Source organism: Neomonachus schauinslandi, chromosome 9 (assembly GCF_002201575.2).
Source record: "Neomonachus schauinslandi chromosome 9, ASM220157v2, whole genome shotgun sequence".
NCBI classification, from domain to species: Eukaryota; Metazoa; Chordata; class Mammalia; order Carnivora; family Phocidae; genus Neomonachus; species Neomonachus schauinslandi.
The window spans coordinates 37,545,837-37,562,798 of record NC_058411.1 but is presented as its reverse complement, the minus strand read 5'-3'; the positions used below and the strand labels follow the sequence as shown (position 1 = coordinate 37,562,798).

General features: G+C 37.1%; 1 protein-coding gene across 1 annotated transcript in view; it reads left to right on the top strand.

The window, feature by feature from the left end:
• The first annotated feature begins 8,510 nt into the window (after positions 1 to 8,510).
• The window catches only part of SYT16 (synaptotagmin 16), a 95,219-nt gene continuing 86,767 nt past the window's right edge, over positions 8,511 to 16,962 (top strand). The window contains exon 1 of the mRNA XM_021701500.1: positions 8,511 to 9,024. Coding sequence (XP_021557175.1) covers positions 8,511 to 9,024 — 514 coding nt within the window. The remainder of the gene's footprint in view (positions 9,025 to 16,962) is intronic.

Sequence of the window (16,962 nt, the reverse complement as noted above, 5' to 3'; positions counted from 1 at the left end):
GATAGAAACATTAGAATGGCAGCAGACCTATCCACAGAGACCTGGCAGGCCAGAAAGGACTGGCATGATATATTCAGAGCACTAAATGAGAAAAATATGCAGCCAAGAATACTATATCCAGCTAGGCTATCATTGAAAATAGAAGGAAAGATAAAAAGCTTCCAGGACAAACAAAAACTAAAAGAATTTACAAACACGAAACCACCCTACAAGAAGTATTGAAAGGGGTCCTCTAAGCAAAGAGAGAGCCTAAAAGTAACATAGACCAGAAGGGAATGGAGACAATATACAGTAACAGTCACCTTACAGACAATACAATGGCACTAAATTCATATCTTTCAATAGTTACCCTGAATGTAAATGGGCTAAATGCCCCAATCAAAAGACACAGGGTATCAGATTGGATAAAAAAACAAGACCCATCAATATGCTGCCTGCAAGAGACTCATTTTAGACCCAAAGACACCTCCAGATTGAAAGTGAGGGGGTGGATAACCATTTACCATGCTAACGGACGTCAAAAGAAAGCTGGGGTGGCAATCCTTATATCAGATAAATTAGATTTTAAACCAAACACTATAGTAAGAGATGAGGAAGGACACTATATCCTACTTAAAGGGTCTATCCAACAAGAAGTTCTAACAATTGTAAATATCTATGCCCCTAACTTGGGAACAGCCAGTTATATTAGCCAATTAATAACACAATCAAAGAAACACATCGACAACAATACAATAATAGTAGGAGACTTTAACACCCCCCCTCACTGAAATGGACAGATCATCTAAGCAAAAGATCAACAAGGAAATAAAGGCTTTAAATGACACCCTAGACCAAATAGACTTCACAGATATATTCAGAACATTCCATCCCAAAGCAACAGAATACACATTCTTCTCTAGCGCCCATGGGTCATTCTCCAGAACAGATCACATCCTAGGTCACAAATCAGGTCTCAACTGGTACCAAAAGATTGGGATCATTCCCTGCGTATTTTCGGATCACAATGCTTTGAAACTAGAACTAAATCACAAGAGGAAGGTCGGAAAGAGCTCAAATACATGGAGACTAAAGAGCATCCTGCTAAAGAATGAATGGGTCAACCAGGAAATTAAAGAAGAATTTTAAAAATTCATGGAAACAAGTGAAAATGAAAACATAAAATCTTTGGGATGCAGCAAAGGTGATCCTAAGAGGAAATCATATAGCAATACAAGCCTTTCTCAAGAAACAAGAAAGGCCTCAAATACACAACCTAACCCTACACCTAAAGAAGCTGGAGAAAGAACAGCAAATAAAGCCTAAGCCCAGCTGGAGAAGAGAAATAATAAAGATCAGAGCAGAAATCAATGAAACAGAAAGCAAAAGAAAGGTAGAACAGATCAATGAAACTAGGAGCTGGTTCTTTGAAAGAGTTAATAAAATTGATAAACCCCTGGCCAGACTCATCAAAAAGAAAAGAGAAAGGACCCAAATAAATAAAATCATGAATGAAAGAGGAGCGATCACAACCAACACCAAAGAAATACAACCAATTATAAGAACATATTTTGAGTAACTCTATGCCAGCAAATTAGATAATCTGGAAGAAATGGATGCATTCCTAGAGATGTATCAACTACCAAAACTGAACCAGGAAGAAATAGGAAACCTGAGCAGACCTATAACCACTAAGGAAATTGAAGCAGTCATCAAAAATCTCCCAAGAAACAAGAGCCCAGGGCCAGATAGCTTCCCAGGGGAATTCTACCAAACATTTAAAGAAGAATTAATACCTATTCTTCTGAAACTGTTCCAAAAAATAGAAATGGAAGGAAAACTTCCAAACTCATTTTATGAGGCCAGCATTACCTTGATCCCCAAATCAGACAAAGACCCCATCCAAAAGGAGAATTACAGACCAATATCCTTGATGAACATGGATGCCAAAATTCTCACCAAAATACTAGCCAATAGGATCCAACAGTACATTAAAAGGATTATTCACCACGACCAAGTGGGATTTATTCCTGGGCTGCAAGGTTGGTTCAACATCCACAAATCAATCAATGTGATACAATACATTAATAAAAGAAAGAACATAAAAAACTAATGATGTGGGGTGCCTGGGTGGCTCAGATGGTTAAGTGTCTGCCTTCGGCTCAGGTCATGATCCCAGGGTCCTGGGATTGAGCCCCGCATCAGGCTTGCTGCTCAGCAGGAAGCCTCCTTCTCCCCCTCCCTCTGCCTCTCCCCCTGCTCATATTCTCTCTCTCTCTCTGTATCTCTGTGTCTCAAATGAATAAATAAACCTTTAAAAAAAAAACTAATGATGTAATGTATGGTGATTAACATAACATAATAAAAAAATAAATAAATAAAAATAAAAGAAAGAACAAGAACCATATGATCCTCTCAATAGATGCAGAAAAAGCATTTGACAAAGTACAGCATCCTTTCTTGATTAAAACTCTTCAGAGTGTAGGGATAGAGGGTATATACCTCAATATCATAAAAGCCATCTATGAAAAACACACAGCGAATATTATTCTCAATGGGGAAAAACTGAGAGCGTTTCCCTAAGGTCAGGAACACGGCAGGGATGTCCACTATCACCACTGCTGTTCAACATAGTACTAGAAGTCCTAGCCACAGCAATCAGACAACAAAAAGAAATAATAGACATCCGAATCTGCAAAGAAGATGTCAAACTCTCACTCTTCGCAGATGATATGATACTTTATGTGGAAAACCCAAAAGACTCCACCCCAAAACTGCTAGAACTCAAACAGGAATTCAGTAAAGTGGCAAGATATGAAGTCAATGCACAGAAATCAGTTGCATTTCTATACACCAACAACAAGACAGAAGAAAGAGAAATTAAGGAGTCGATCCCATTTACAATTGCACCCAAAACCATAAGATACCTAGGAATAAATCTAACCAAAGAGACAAAGAATCTGTACTCAGAAAACTATAAAATACTCATGAAAGAAATTGAGGAAGACACAAAGAAATGGGAAAACATTCCATGCTCATGGATTGGAAGAACAAATATTGTGAAAATGTCAAAGCTACCTAGAGCAATCTAACATTTAATGCAATCCCCATCAAAATACTATCCACTTTTTTTCAAAGAAATGGAACAAATAATCCTAAAATTTGTATGGAACCAGAAATGACCCCAAATAGCCAGAGGAATGTTGAAAAAGAAAAGCAAAGCTGGTGGCATCACAATTCCAGACTTCAAGCTCTATTACAAAACTGTTATTATCAAGACAGTATGGTACTGGCACAAAAACAGGCACATAGATCAATGGAACAGAATAGAGAGCCCAGAAATGGACCCTCAACTCTATGGTCAACTCATCTTTGACAAAGCAGGAAAGAAAGTCCAATGGAAAAAAAGACAGTCTCTTCAACAAATGGTGTTGGGAAAATTGGACAGCCACATGAGAAGAATGAAACTGGACCATTTCCTTACACCACACACAAAAATAGACTCCAAATGGATGAAAGACCTAAATGTGAGACAGGAATCCATCAGAATCCTAGAGGAGAACACAGGCAGCAACCTCTCTGACCTCAGCCACAGCAACTTCTTCCTAGAAACATCGCCAAAGGCAAGGGAAGCAAGGGCAAAAATGAACTATGGGGACTTCAAGATAAAAAGCTTTTGCACAGCAAAGGAATCAGTCAATAAAACCAAAAGACAACCGACAGAATGGGAGAAGATTTTTGCAAATGACATAGCAGATAAAGGGCTAGTATCCAAAATCTATAAAGAACTTATCAAACTCAACACCCAGAGAACAAAGAATCCAATCAAGAAATGGGCAGAAGACATGAACAGACATTTCTGCAAAGAAGACATCCAAATGGCCAACAGACACATCAAAAAGTGCTCAAAATCACTCGGCATCAGGGAAATCCAAATCAAAGCCTCAACGAGATACCACCTCACACCAGTCAGAATGGCTAAAATTAACAAGTCAGGAAATGACAGATGTTGGTGAGGATGTGGAGAAAGGGGAGCCCTCCTACACTGTTGGTGGGAATGCAAGCTGGTGCAGCCACTCTGGAAAACCAGAGGTTCCTCAACAAGTTGAAAATAGAGCTACCCTATGACTCAGCAATTGCACTACTGGGTATTTACCCCAAAGATACAAATGTAGTGATCCAAACGGGTATGTGCACCCCAATGTTTATAGCAGCGATGTCCCCAATAGCCAAACTATGGAAAGAGCCAAGATGTCCATCAACAGATGAATGCATAAAGAAGATGTACACACACACACACACACACACACACACACACTGGAATATTATGCAGCCATCAAAAAAATGATATCTTGCCATTTTCAGTGATGTGGATGGAACTAGGGGGTCATGGTAAGCGAAGTAAGTCAATCAGAGAAAGTCAAGTATCATATGATCTCACTGATATGAAGAATTCTTAATCTCTGGGAACAAACTGTGTGTTGCTGGAGTAGTGGACGGTGGGAGAGATGGGGTGGCTGGGTGATAGACATTGGGGAGGGTATGTGCTATGGTGAGTGCTGTGAACTGTGTTAAGACTGATGAATCACAGACCTGTACCTCTGAAACAAATAATACATTGTATGTTAAAAAAAAAAGATAGTAGGAAGGGAAAAATGAAGGTGGGGGAATCGGAGGGGGGACACGAACCATGAGAGACTATGGACTCTGAGAAACAAAGATACTTCGTGTCTTCCTCAATTTCTTTCATGAGTACTTTATGAGGGTTTTAGAGGGGAGGGGGTTGGGGGGGTGGGTTAGCCAGGTGATGGGTATTAAGTAGGGCACATATTGAATGGAGCACTGGGTGTTATATGCAAACAATGAATCATGGAACACTACATCAAAAACTAATGATATAATGTATGGTGACTAACATAAGATAATAAGATAAAATTAAAAAAATTAAAAAAAGAACTGTTAAGTATCTACCAGGCAGGGTAGGGAGAGAAGGCATCTGGGCAGAGCAAACAGAAGTCAGGGACGAGCACATTTGCTATGAAAAATGCTTAGTGTGTTAGTGAGTGTGACAGGCACAGAGGACTTTACAATGAGGGGTGGTGAAGAAGGGCCAAGTTGTCACTGTGGGGCAGTGTTATTGGGAACATCTCATACAGAGCGAGACATTCTGTCAGGACAAGACTCTGTGAGTTGTGCAAATGTTGATATAGTTCCAAACTGGTTGATAAACAGCCACTGATCTGAGACCCTCTCCCCTCTACGGTCCTGTTGTACCTCCCAGAAGTCCTCACACCCAGTGATTTCAGCAGTTAAAGAGTTGGCAACTTGCAGGAGGCCTCTAGGCCCCCTCCAGCACTGAGGTCAGTCAGGCAATGCCGACTGTACATTTTTGAGCATCTCTCCTCTTGTATGCCATGGTAGAGAATGTGAACTTTATCATATAATGTAGGGCTTGGAAATTCAGATGCTTCCAGGGATCAGGCAGGCTACACAGAAATGAATGAAGCAAGTGGGTACATATAACAGAGAGAGGTGAGGACTGTAGTGAATTGGAGGCATCAAAATTAATTTTTTAAAAACTGTGTCAGTAAATGTAAGTGAATGGTGATTTTGACAGATAGACTGCCAGTGCTCAAATTCTGCAGTATAAGTAATAGGAAAACCATAGTGCGGGTTCTTTTTTGATTTTCTTTTTAAACTAGGGGAGTGATATAAGCTTCATTTTTTTAGAAAAATTGCCATAGGCTTTGATGGACAGAGATTACAGAAGAAAGAGATATGAGACCAAGAACATGAGCTGTTACTAGTTCAAAGTTTGGATAAGAAAAAGCTGGCTTAAATTAAAGGGTCTTAGATTGAATATGGAAACAAAGTTTTCTCTGTGTAATAAAACAATAGAAAGGATTATTAAGGAAGATATTTCTGACAGATATTTTAAGACAGATATTTCTGTCTTAAAAAGTTTCAAGTACCAAAAGGACAGTGGTAGAAGCTAAACCCAATGATTTCTCAGGGAACTTTCTAGGTCCACGATCCTCTGAAGCACAATTTAGTCACAGTATTTGTGGAGAAACAAACAAAAAATCTGTGGGTGGTGAAATGGAGTGGAAGAAATGCTGAGAGAACCCTTTAATACTACCAAGCAGGGGATTTATATAGTAATGTTAAGGTGTTTTTAACAATTCTGAGGTCTATTCATAAATTTAGCAAATTTGAGTATATATTATATGCTAGACACTATTCTATGCACAATATTAAATAGCACTCATTACTTCATTTATTGAGAATTGACTACATACTTAGCACACTTCTAGGCACTGTGGATAAACTAGAGAATAAAACATGCAATCCCTGCCTTCCAGAAATGTCTATTCTAGGGGAGGAGACAGGCAATAAACCTACTAGAAGATCAGGTTATCGTGAGCAAACCTAGAAGGATGGATTGAGGCTGGGGAAGACTTGAGATGGGAACCAGCTAGGTATGTAATTTCTGGGGAAATTAGAATGCCAGAAAGGTGATCACTGTACAAAACACAACAGAAGAGACTGCATAGACCTAAAAGTAGCAGAACTTGGAATGGAAGGAATAGAAGGGGGCAAGGTTGAAGAGAAAAAATCACAATTGTGAGTGTGGAGTGTTGAACACTTGTAGTAATAAAAGTGATGTGATGAATTTGAGATTTTGGTGAGACACCCAAGTGTAGCTCTTTCCTTAGATCAGCATTTCTCAAATTTTGGTGTGTGTCAGAATCATCTGAGGAACTTGACAAAAATAAAAAGATATAGGGCCTATTCCTTCAACCCACCTGAACCTCTTTTTTTATTAGCTTACCAGGTGATTCTCATACAAATTCTGTGAACCACTAGCTTAGATAACCAGAGATCTAAGCCGGTATAAAGGGATTGAACTATGGGCTGGAGATATATATTTTGGAGTTAAAAAAAAGTGTTGAGACTTATGGATGGGTCAGCTCTCCCAGCTGATGAGTATTAAGGGGCAGGAGGAGTAACCATAGCACAATGCGTGGTTGCATATATGTAGTTGATGGGAAGACAAGGAAGAGCCTGAAAGACAAACACATGAATTATTTAGCATAAAGGGAAAATGCAGAAAGCTCAGTTTCCCTTTAATTGGAATATGGGCACCGTGGGGACAGACCTCAGGGTTCCCCCACACTTGGCATTGTGCCCAGCACTTAATAGGTACTTATCAATATTTGTTTATTGATGAATCAATGTATATATGAATGGCTATTACAAAAGCCCCCCCCCCCCCGCCAGAAAGCTAAGAAGACATTTTCAGGAAAATGTAGGCAATCCTATCAATTGCAGTAGCTGGAGGACAAGAAGGCTAAAACATAGGAGTGTTGGTAGACTGACTCAGAAGGAAGCTATTGCAATAAAGGGATGGGGTAATTAAGTGCAAGCAGTGAATTTAGGCTTTGTGGTCATTTATAGCATTTATCCTGAGCTGTTGATGAGCATTGTAAGGGCAATAAGATATATATTATATATATATATATATATATATATATATATATACACACACACACACAATACACATACACATGCAAATGTATATATGTGTAATGTTTGTATGCATGTATATGTATAAAAGTATAGATGTTCAGCTCTAGAATCTTTGTGCCCTGTTGCTCTGTCAATGTCCTATAGCTGCCTCCTTCAGGTTGTGAATCTTGGGGGCAGGAGGGTCTCTCAGGAGTCTTCTGGGTTGTGGAGGGCTGTCTTCGGGAAGTTAGAACACAAACAAAGGCAACAAGATGCTAGATTCAATTCTCCAGTAAGCTGCATACTCCACTTGCCGCTCTGTTTTTCAGTGGTTCTTTGGTCCCCAAGAATAGATATGATTTGTAGAAATTGCATAAAAATATAAAATCTTACTTTAAGATCTGTTAAAAGCTTTTTAATTCCAGGCACACATTTCCTTTGAAAGGATAAATCTTTTGTGTCATGAAGCAGAGATGGTTATTAGCCTGCTCGCTGGGATCTGCAGGTTTGTAGATGAAGCATCCAACCTTTCTTGTATTTTGAAATGTCATATCCAACTGCTTCTTAATGAAGATTCATTTATCCTTTTCACACTGTTAAGTATGGTCTATGGGGATAGACTTCTCTCAGTCCACATGAATAGAGCCCATTACTGCCGATGGAAGTTTTGCACATGCCTGAGCAGGTGAATAGACATTGAAGTAATCCACATTTAGACTTTCACAGTAATTTTTATTTAGCTACTTTCAGATTTCAATGATGATCTCTTTTTGTCCCTGAATGTTGTTTGACATTGATTATAGGTATCTGAAAATGGATCTGAGTTGTTACTGAGTTGTTACTGTAATAGGTGTAAGTATTTCTTTCCTCTGTTTCAGCTGAGAAGTTTTGAGAGCGAACTATTCACAGCCATTAAGAGACCTCCAATTTAATTTGTCATCATGCTTATTCTGTAGTTCACATTAAGTCCAGAGTACTGAAGGAGCTGAACAAGTGGACTTGTAGACATCAGATAGCTGGCTATGGTTTTGGCCATGGCATTTCAGGATGCTCAGAACTTCTTCCAGCCTCTCTCTTCCTGGATATCTCGGGTTTATGAAGCTCTCCAGCAAGCAGGAGATACGCTATCTGCTTCGCTGGTTAACTTAAGCAAACAAGACTCTAAATTGAGTGAAAAGCTAGACCAGGACTTAGATGATATTCAGATTCAGGAAACTTACTTTGAAGATGAAGAACAAGGCAATGATTGGCGTCAAGAGGATGCAAATCCCTTGTTTCTTGAAGTGGATCATTTCTCCTGTTGTAATAGGGATTTGCAGGACTCTGCCCAAAGTTCGAGCCCCAGACTTAGCCAACATGCAAAGGACTCATGTTCCATAATGTCCCAGTGGCCCAATCAGACCCTTGATGACCAAAAGCCACCACATGTGCTTTCTTCTATTGCTGAGGAAGAACACCACCTTGAAAAGCAAAGGAGTGACCTTCAACACAGCCAGCTCTCTGGTATTTTAGAAAGTGTTAATGGAAAAAAGCAAGGTAAGGTAGCCAGTGATCATTTTCTCTGGGTTCTTCCAAGGGACATATCTCCTAATTATATTTTTTTTACTTTAGTTATCATATGAAGTTTATTTTTTCCTCTCCTATACCTTTCCACATGCTGGCTTCTTATTGAGAGATGTACTCAGGAATATTTTCAATATATAAAACTTCGGGAGAGCCGTATTTGTGGCCTCCATATTTCAGAACAATTGTTCAGAGCAAGTAAAATGGTGAAAACACGTCTGTAGGTTCTGTTTGAGAAGCCCTTGTGCATATGTCATGCTTTTTAAAATATCTTTTAAAATGTTTTCTTTTTTTTCACTAGGTTAGGAATCTCTAGATGTTACTATATTATTCAGTGTGAAATCCTGTGCAAAAAGCCATACTTGTTGCAAAATTTTTAGTTGATAACACTCCAAGAACACTTTTCACAGTGTTTCACTGAGACGTGATATGAGATGACAGTAGATAGGAAATCTTTGAAATAAGAATAGCTTGATTTTCTTTAAGCCTTGAGTGGAAAGGACACATTTAAAACAAACTGTCTTTAGAGCTTTATCCTGTCAGATACCTTGAATATAGTGAAATGTAATTAACTCTGTAAAAGTAGCTGTATTATGTCTTGGCATGAATTTTTCAGGATTCTAATGCTCAAGCCTGAACTAAGGACATTCCACTTGGTTGAGGGGACAGAGGTGGCTGATAGGCCAAGAAAGGTGTTGGGTGTGTGTATGTGACATGTGGCTGTAATGCATCTCTCACCAAGATTATTGGATCTTTTATGTGACATAAAGTTGAAGTCATTAATTCTTTTCTTTTTGGAGGGAGCAGAATTTTCCAGAATACTTCACAGCATCTTCATCCATTTTCAGTAATTCCTCTTAGCTTTATCTTTTTAGGGAAACATTTTATCCAGATACATGAAGCCTTAGAAAATGAAGAAGCATGATTTCATTTTCTTTTTATAGTACTTTTTTGATACTCTTATTTAATGTTGAAATGCTAAAATAAATTGGTAAAAACAGGGTAGGCTGATATTCTTTCTGAATCTGATAAGCCTATAAATAAATGCAATTTCAAGTCTTTAAAAATTATCTGTGGAGATATTTCTAGAAATATCTGGGCAACCAATAGGATTTCTTAGATTTGACTTGAAATTTCTATTATTATTTTAAAAAGTCTTTCTAAAGTTGAACTACATTTAAAATTATTAACATGAATTTGGTTTAATAGTTGCTTAACATTGGGTTTTTAAAAATTTTTAAGTTGTTGTAATCTAATGGCAGTAAAACAATTGTGTTCATTTGTTTATTCGGGGATGTTTATTCACTAGATTGTAGCCTCTTGGAAGGCAGGGGCCACACCATATATTAATTTTTGTATCCTTAACATCAAGCACAATGTTAGGTATATAACAGGACACCAAATAATAATTAATGATAGAACAGCAACAAAGAAAGCTAACAACTCTAAGAGGCAGATATTATCCTTCTCACTTCACAGTTAAGAAGACTGATGCTTAGAATGTTTGAGAATATATGCAAGATCCATATTTAGAAAGAGGCACAGCTCAGGGAGTCTGATTCTAGAGTTTATACATATTCTTTCTCTTTTTTTTCTCCCCCTTTTCAAGGTATAATTTACATATGGCAAAATTCATTCTTGTTAGCATACAGTTCTGTGAGTTTTAACACACAGTCTTGTAACCACTGCCATAATCAAGGTATAAACAGTTCCATCACCTCAAAAAATTCCCCCAATTCCCTTTGTACTCATTTCTCTTCTCTACTTCCAGCTCCTCCAATTGCTGGTATATTTTCTCTCTATCATTTTGTCTTTTCCAGAATGCTTTATAAATGGAAATATGCAGATGGTAGCCTTTTGAGTCTGACTTCTTTTATAATGCACTTACAGTAATGCATTTAAGATCCATCCATGTTGCTGTGTGTTTCAGTAGTTCACTGTTTTTTGTTTGTTTTTTTTTTAAATTGCTGAGTAGTATTCCATTGCATGAATGCCCCATAGTTTGTTGATCCATTCATCAGTTGAGGAATATTTGGGTTGTTTCCAGTTTTTAGCAATGTAAATAAAGCTGCTACAAACATTTGCAAAACAGGCTTTGGTGCAAATGTAAGTTTTCACTTCAACTAGGTAAATACCTAGGAGTGGGATTGTTGGGTCATATGGGAGGTATAGGTTCAATTTTATGAAAAAAATTCTACTGTTTTCTGAAGTACCATTTTGCATTCCCCAAAGTAATGCATGAGATTTCTAGTCACTGATATCCTCACCAGCACTTTGCAGTAATGTTATTATAAAAAAACCCTTTTTTTTAGCCATTCTCATAGGTATGTAGTGATAGCTCATGTTGGGAGATAACTCTCCATTGGTCTTTTGCATTTTTGCATGTCCTATGAGCAAAGCCACAAACAGCCTTTTATTTTGGACTATCTTTTCAAGGATGTTTGTATGACAAAGAACCTTGGAAGATAGAGATAGTGTCTCTCTTCAGAGTAGAGAGATTTGTTTGCTTCTCAGTCTAATAAAGATAATGTCTCTCTTCAGGGTGAAGCTTAGGCAGATTTGCTTGCAAATGATAGAGATTTTGCAAGGTTGGTGTTCCTTGGCTGTGACATAAACCCACTGCATGCACAGCATCTATCTGCGCCTGTCTCTGCATCGCCCCTATAGTCCTTGGACAGTGGGGGACTGACGTGAATGTGGTGTTCATGTATGTTGCGCTGGAATAAACTGTCCTTTGTCTCTGACGAGAAGTCTTGCATCTTCTGCCAACAACCATAAAACAGTAGCAGGCTAACTTGTTGCTGTGCAAGTAAGATAAAATCTCAGGCCTTTCCTAGGTTTTAACATATCATTTTGATTTTAATTTGCATTTCCCTAATAACTAATGGCACTGAGCATCTCTTCATGTAGTTACCTATCATCTGTGTAGCTTCTTTAGTAAAGTCTTCAAATCTTTTGTCCACTTTTATTGAATTGCTTTTTTAATTTTGAGATTTGAAAGTTATGTTTATATTCTGAGTATGAGTTACTTTTCTGTGGTCTTTTCTATTGGTCTATGATTTACAAATATTTTCTTCCAGTTTTGTGGCTTGACTTTTTATTCTTTTAACAGTGTCCCTCAAAAAACAGGGTTTCTTAATTACATGAGACCTGACTCATCAATTTTTTAAAATGAATTGTGCTTTTGTTATCATATCTAAGAAATAATTCATGTAGCCTGGAGTCACAAAGATTTTTTCTTGTTTTATTCTAGAAATTTTAGAGTTATGGGTTTTACATTTAGAGCTATCCATTTTGATCCATTTTGAGGTGATTTTTTATATGATATAAGGTATGGATGGAGGTGTTTCCCTTCCACCCTCAATATAGATGTTTAATCATTCTTACCTCATTTGTAGAAATGACTACCCTTTCTTCATTATGTGCTTTGGTATCTTTGTCAGAAATATATTATCTATATATGTGTGTCTATTGCTAGACTCTTTATTTTCCCATTAATCTACATTTGTATTCTTTCTCCAGTATCACACTGTCTTGATTCCTATAGCTGTATAATAGGTCTTGAAATCAGGTAGTGTGAGCCCTCCAACTTTATTATTAAAAAAATTGTTTGACTATTCTAGTTTATTTGCTTTTCCATATAATTTTTGGAATAAGCTTTTGATTAAAAAATTATGCTGGGAAGGAATGAGATCTTGCCATTTGCAACGACGTGGATGGAACTGGAGGGTATTATGCTGAGCGAAATAAGTCAATCAGAGAAAGACATGTATCATATGACCTCACTGATGTGAGGCATTCTTAATCTCAGGAAACAAACTGAGGGTTGCTGGAGTGGGGGGTAGGGTGGGAGGGATGGGCTGACTGGGTGATAAACACTGGGGAGGGTATGTGCTCTGGTGAGCGCTGTGAATTGTGCAAGACTGTTGAATCTCAGATCTGTACCTATGAAACAAATAATGTAATATATGTTAAGAAAAAAAAAAAAGAAGAAGATAGCAGGAGGGGAGGAATGAAGGGGAAATTGGAGGGGTAGACGAACCATGAGAGATGATGGACTCTGAGAAACAAACTGAGGGTTCCAGAGGGGAGGGGGGGGAGGATGGGTTAGCCTGGTGATGGGTATTAAAGAGGGCACGTTCTGCATGGAGCACTGGGTGTTATGCACAAACAATGAATCATGGAACACTACATCTAAAACTAATGATGTACATTAACATAACAATAAAAAAATAAAATAAATTATGCTGGGAATTTGATTGGAATTATGTTGAATCCATAGATCAATTTGGAAACAAGACAGAGGATCATAAGGGAAGGGAGAGAAAAATGAAACGACAAAACCAGAGAGGGAGACAAACCATAAGAGACTCTTTTTTTTTTAAAGATTTTTTATTTATTTATTTGACAGAGAGAGAGATAGCGAGAGCAGGAACACAAGCAGGGGGAGTGGGAGAGCGAGAAGCAGGCTTCCTGCCGAGCAGGGAGCCCGATGTGGGACTCGATCCCAGGACCCTGGGATCATGACCTGAGCCGAAGGCAGACGCTTAACGACTGAGCCACCCAGGCGCCCCCATAAGAGACTCTTAATCTCAGGAAACAAACTGAGGGTTGCTGGAGTGGAGGGGGGTGGGAGGGATGGGGTGGCTGGGTGATGGACATTGGGGAGGGTATGTACTATGGTGAGTGCTGTGAATTGTGCAAGACTGATGAATCACAGACCTGTACCCCTGAAACAAATAATACGTTATATGTTAATAAAAATTAAAAAAAAGAATGACATGTTAATAACTTTTGTTTTTCAATTCATGAACATGGTATATTGCTTTATTTAGTGCTTGGATTTTGTCTATGTGTTTTATTTTGTAGTTTCCAGCATAAAGGTCTCATACATATTTTGTTAGATTTATACCTAAGTATTTCCTTTTTTTTGGATTCTATTGTAAATAGTACTTTTATAACTTTCAATTTGAAACTGCTGCTTGCTAGTATATAAAAATACCATTGACTTTTATCTGCAACCAGAAATTATTAATATGTTGTCATTCTATTAAAAACATCTAGTTTCCCTTTGACTCCCTCTTTGATGCATGGTTTATTTAAAAGTATGTTAGTTACATTCCAAATATTGGGAATATTTTAGATGACTTTGTGTAACCAGTTTCTAGTTTAATCCAGTTATGGTCTAAGCACATATTTTATATAATTTTGGTTTTTTTAAATTAATTGTTTTGTTTTATCACTCTGAATATGTTCTGACTTGGGTATTTCCTGTGTACTTGAAAAAGACTGTATTTTGCTGTTGTTGGGCACAGTGTTCTGCAAATTACTTTAAGTTTTTTGAGGCTATTTTTTCAGATTTTTTATGTACTTATTTTATCTACTAATTTTGCCAACTGATTTTGTTCTGTTGATTACTGAGAGAAAAGTATTGCAGTCTCTAATTCTTCTTGTGGATTTGATTATTTCTCTTTTCCAGTTCTATTGGTTTTTGCTTCATGTAGTTTGAAGCCCTATTGTTAATTCCATACACATTTTAGAAGTATGTGTCTCCTTGATGAATTGACCTCTTGCTCATTGTGTTATATACCTTTTTTATCCCTAAAGTCTATTTTGATATTAGTATGGCTACTCCAGCTTTCTTTTGATTAGTGTTGGCATGATATAGTCTTTTCTATTATTAACTTTATTTTTAAAAAATTTTAAAATATTTTATTTATTTGACAGAGAGAGAGAGCACAAGTGGTGGGGGAGGGGCAAAGGGAGAGGGAGGAAGCAGACTCTCCTCTGAGCAGGGAGTCTGACATGGGGCTCCATCCCAGGACCTCAAGATTATGACCTGAGCTGAAGGCAGATGCTTACCCGACTGAGCCACTAAGGTGCCCCTAATCATTAACTTTAAATTTGTCTTTATATTTATAGTGGGATTCTTGTACATGGCATAAAATTGGGTTTTATTTTTTTAAAATCCAATCTGACAAATTTTCACTGTTAATTGGTCTTAACTTTATATTTGATGTAATTATTGATATTGTTGAACTAAAATCTGTCATCTTATTAGATTATTTCTTATCTGTTTCATCTATTCTTTGTCTCTTTTATCCTATTTTTTTCATGTCTTCTTTTGAATTGAATATTTTTAAGATTCCATTTCACCTCTACTCTGGGCTCATTATTTATATCTCTTTTTTTAAATTTTTAAAAAAATGTATATCTCTTTTTAAAAATGTTTAGTGGTCATCCTAGGATTTATGATATATATCCTTTATGGCAGTCTGTCTTGAAATAATATTTTACTGCTTTACTCATAGTTTGGTGATGCTACAACAGTGTATCCCCAATTCCTCCTTCATGTCCTTTGTTTTATTGTGATATATTTTACTTTTATACATGTAATAAGTACTCAATACATTGATGCTGTTTTGCTTTAGATGGTTATAATTAATAATATAATTAATAATCTAAATAATTAAAATAAGGAAAAAAGAATTTTATATTTACCTAATTTATGCTGTTTGAAGCTCTTTAGCTTGTACATATATGCTGCTACTGAATTATCTTAGTTGTTTGTCTGAAAAATATTTATTTTTGAATCTATTTCAGCAAGGTATGGAATTCTGAGTTGACACTTATTTTTTTCCTAGCACTTTAAGGTTGCCATTTCACTGTCTTATGGCTTGCATAGTTCTCCTATGAGAAGTATGCTATAATTCTTTTGTTCCTCTGTGTGTAATGTGTCTTTTTTCTACTGGATACCCTCAAGATTTTGTGTTTATCTGTGGTTTCCAGCAGCTGTATTAGGTGTGTGTGTGTGTGTGTGCATGTGTGTGTGAGTGTGTGTGTGTGTTCTGGTATTCATTTTTCTTGGTGTTCTCTGACCTTTTTATGTCTGTGATTTAGTGAGTTTCATTACTTCTGGAAAATTCTTGGCTTTCATCTCTTCAAATATTGCTTCTAATACATTCTATTTTGCTCATCTCAGTTATACAAATATTAGACCATTTGATATCATCCCACAGCTCTTGAGTGTTCTTTTTCCTTCACTCTTTTTTACCTTTTTATATTTCAGTATAGGTAGCACAATCTAATGTCATATATTCTTCAAGTTTACTAATATTTTCTTTGTATCAGGTCTGATGATAAGTCCACTGAAAACATTCTTCATCTCTGTTACCATATTTTTTATTTCTAGCATTTTGATTTGACTTTAAAAAAATAATTTCAGTCTTCTTTGCTGAAATTCTGTATGAGTTTATGCATGTTTCCCCCTTTTCTTATTATGGCTTTTAAAATATTCTAGGGATTTTTTTTAAAGATTTTATTTATTTATTTGAGAGAGAGGATGAGAGAGAGATAGCACGAGGTGGTGGGAGGGTCAGAGGGAGAAGCAGACTCCCCGCCGAGCAGGGAGCCCGATGCGGGACTCGATCCACGGGACTCCAGAATCATGACGTGAGCCGAAGGCAGTCATTTAACCAACTGAGCCACCCATGCGCCCAATTATAGTTATTTTAAATTTCCTGTCTGATAGTTCCAACATCTGAGTCATCTCTGAGTTTGGCTTTTTTGATTGCTTTGTCTGTTGACAGTGTATTTTTCCTTTCTGTTTTTGTTGCTTGTCTTGTAATTTTTGATTCAAAATCAAACATCATAGGTAGGGAATGTAAATAGTATTTCTGTCTGGAAATAGGTTAGCTTTTCTAAAGCTGGGAGAAAGTTGAGTCAATTTAATCAGAATTTGATCTGGGTTTGGGCTTTGCTGTTGGTTAATCTCAGTGCTGTATAAGCTTCAAAAGTTTCTATTATTACATTGTGTTTGGGATAGGGGCTTGTTTTCTACAGAGTTTTGTCAAAATCTTCTCCATCTTCAACTTTGAGTCTCCTCTTTTTGTCTGTGCCTCAGAAAGGTCT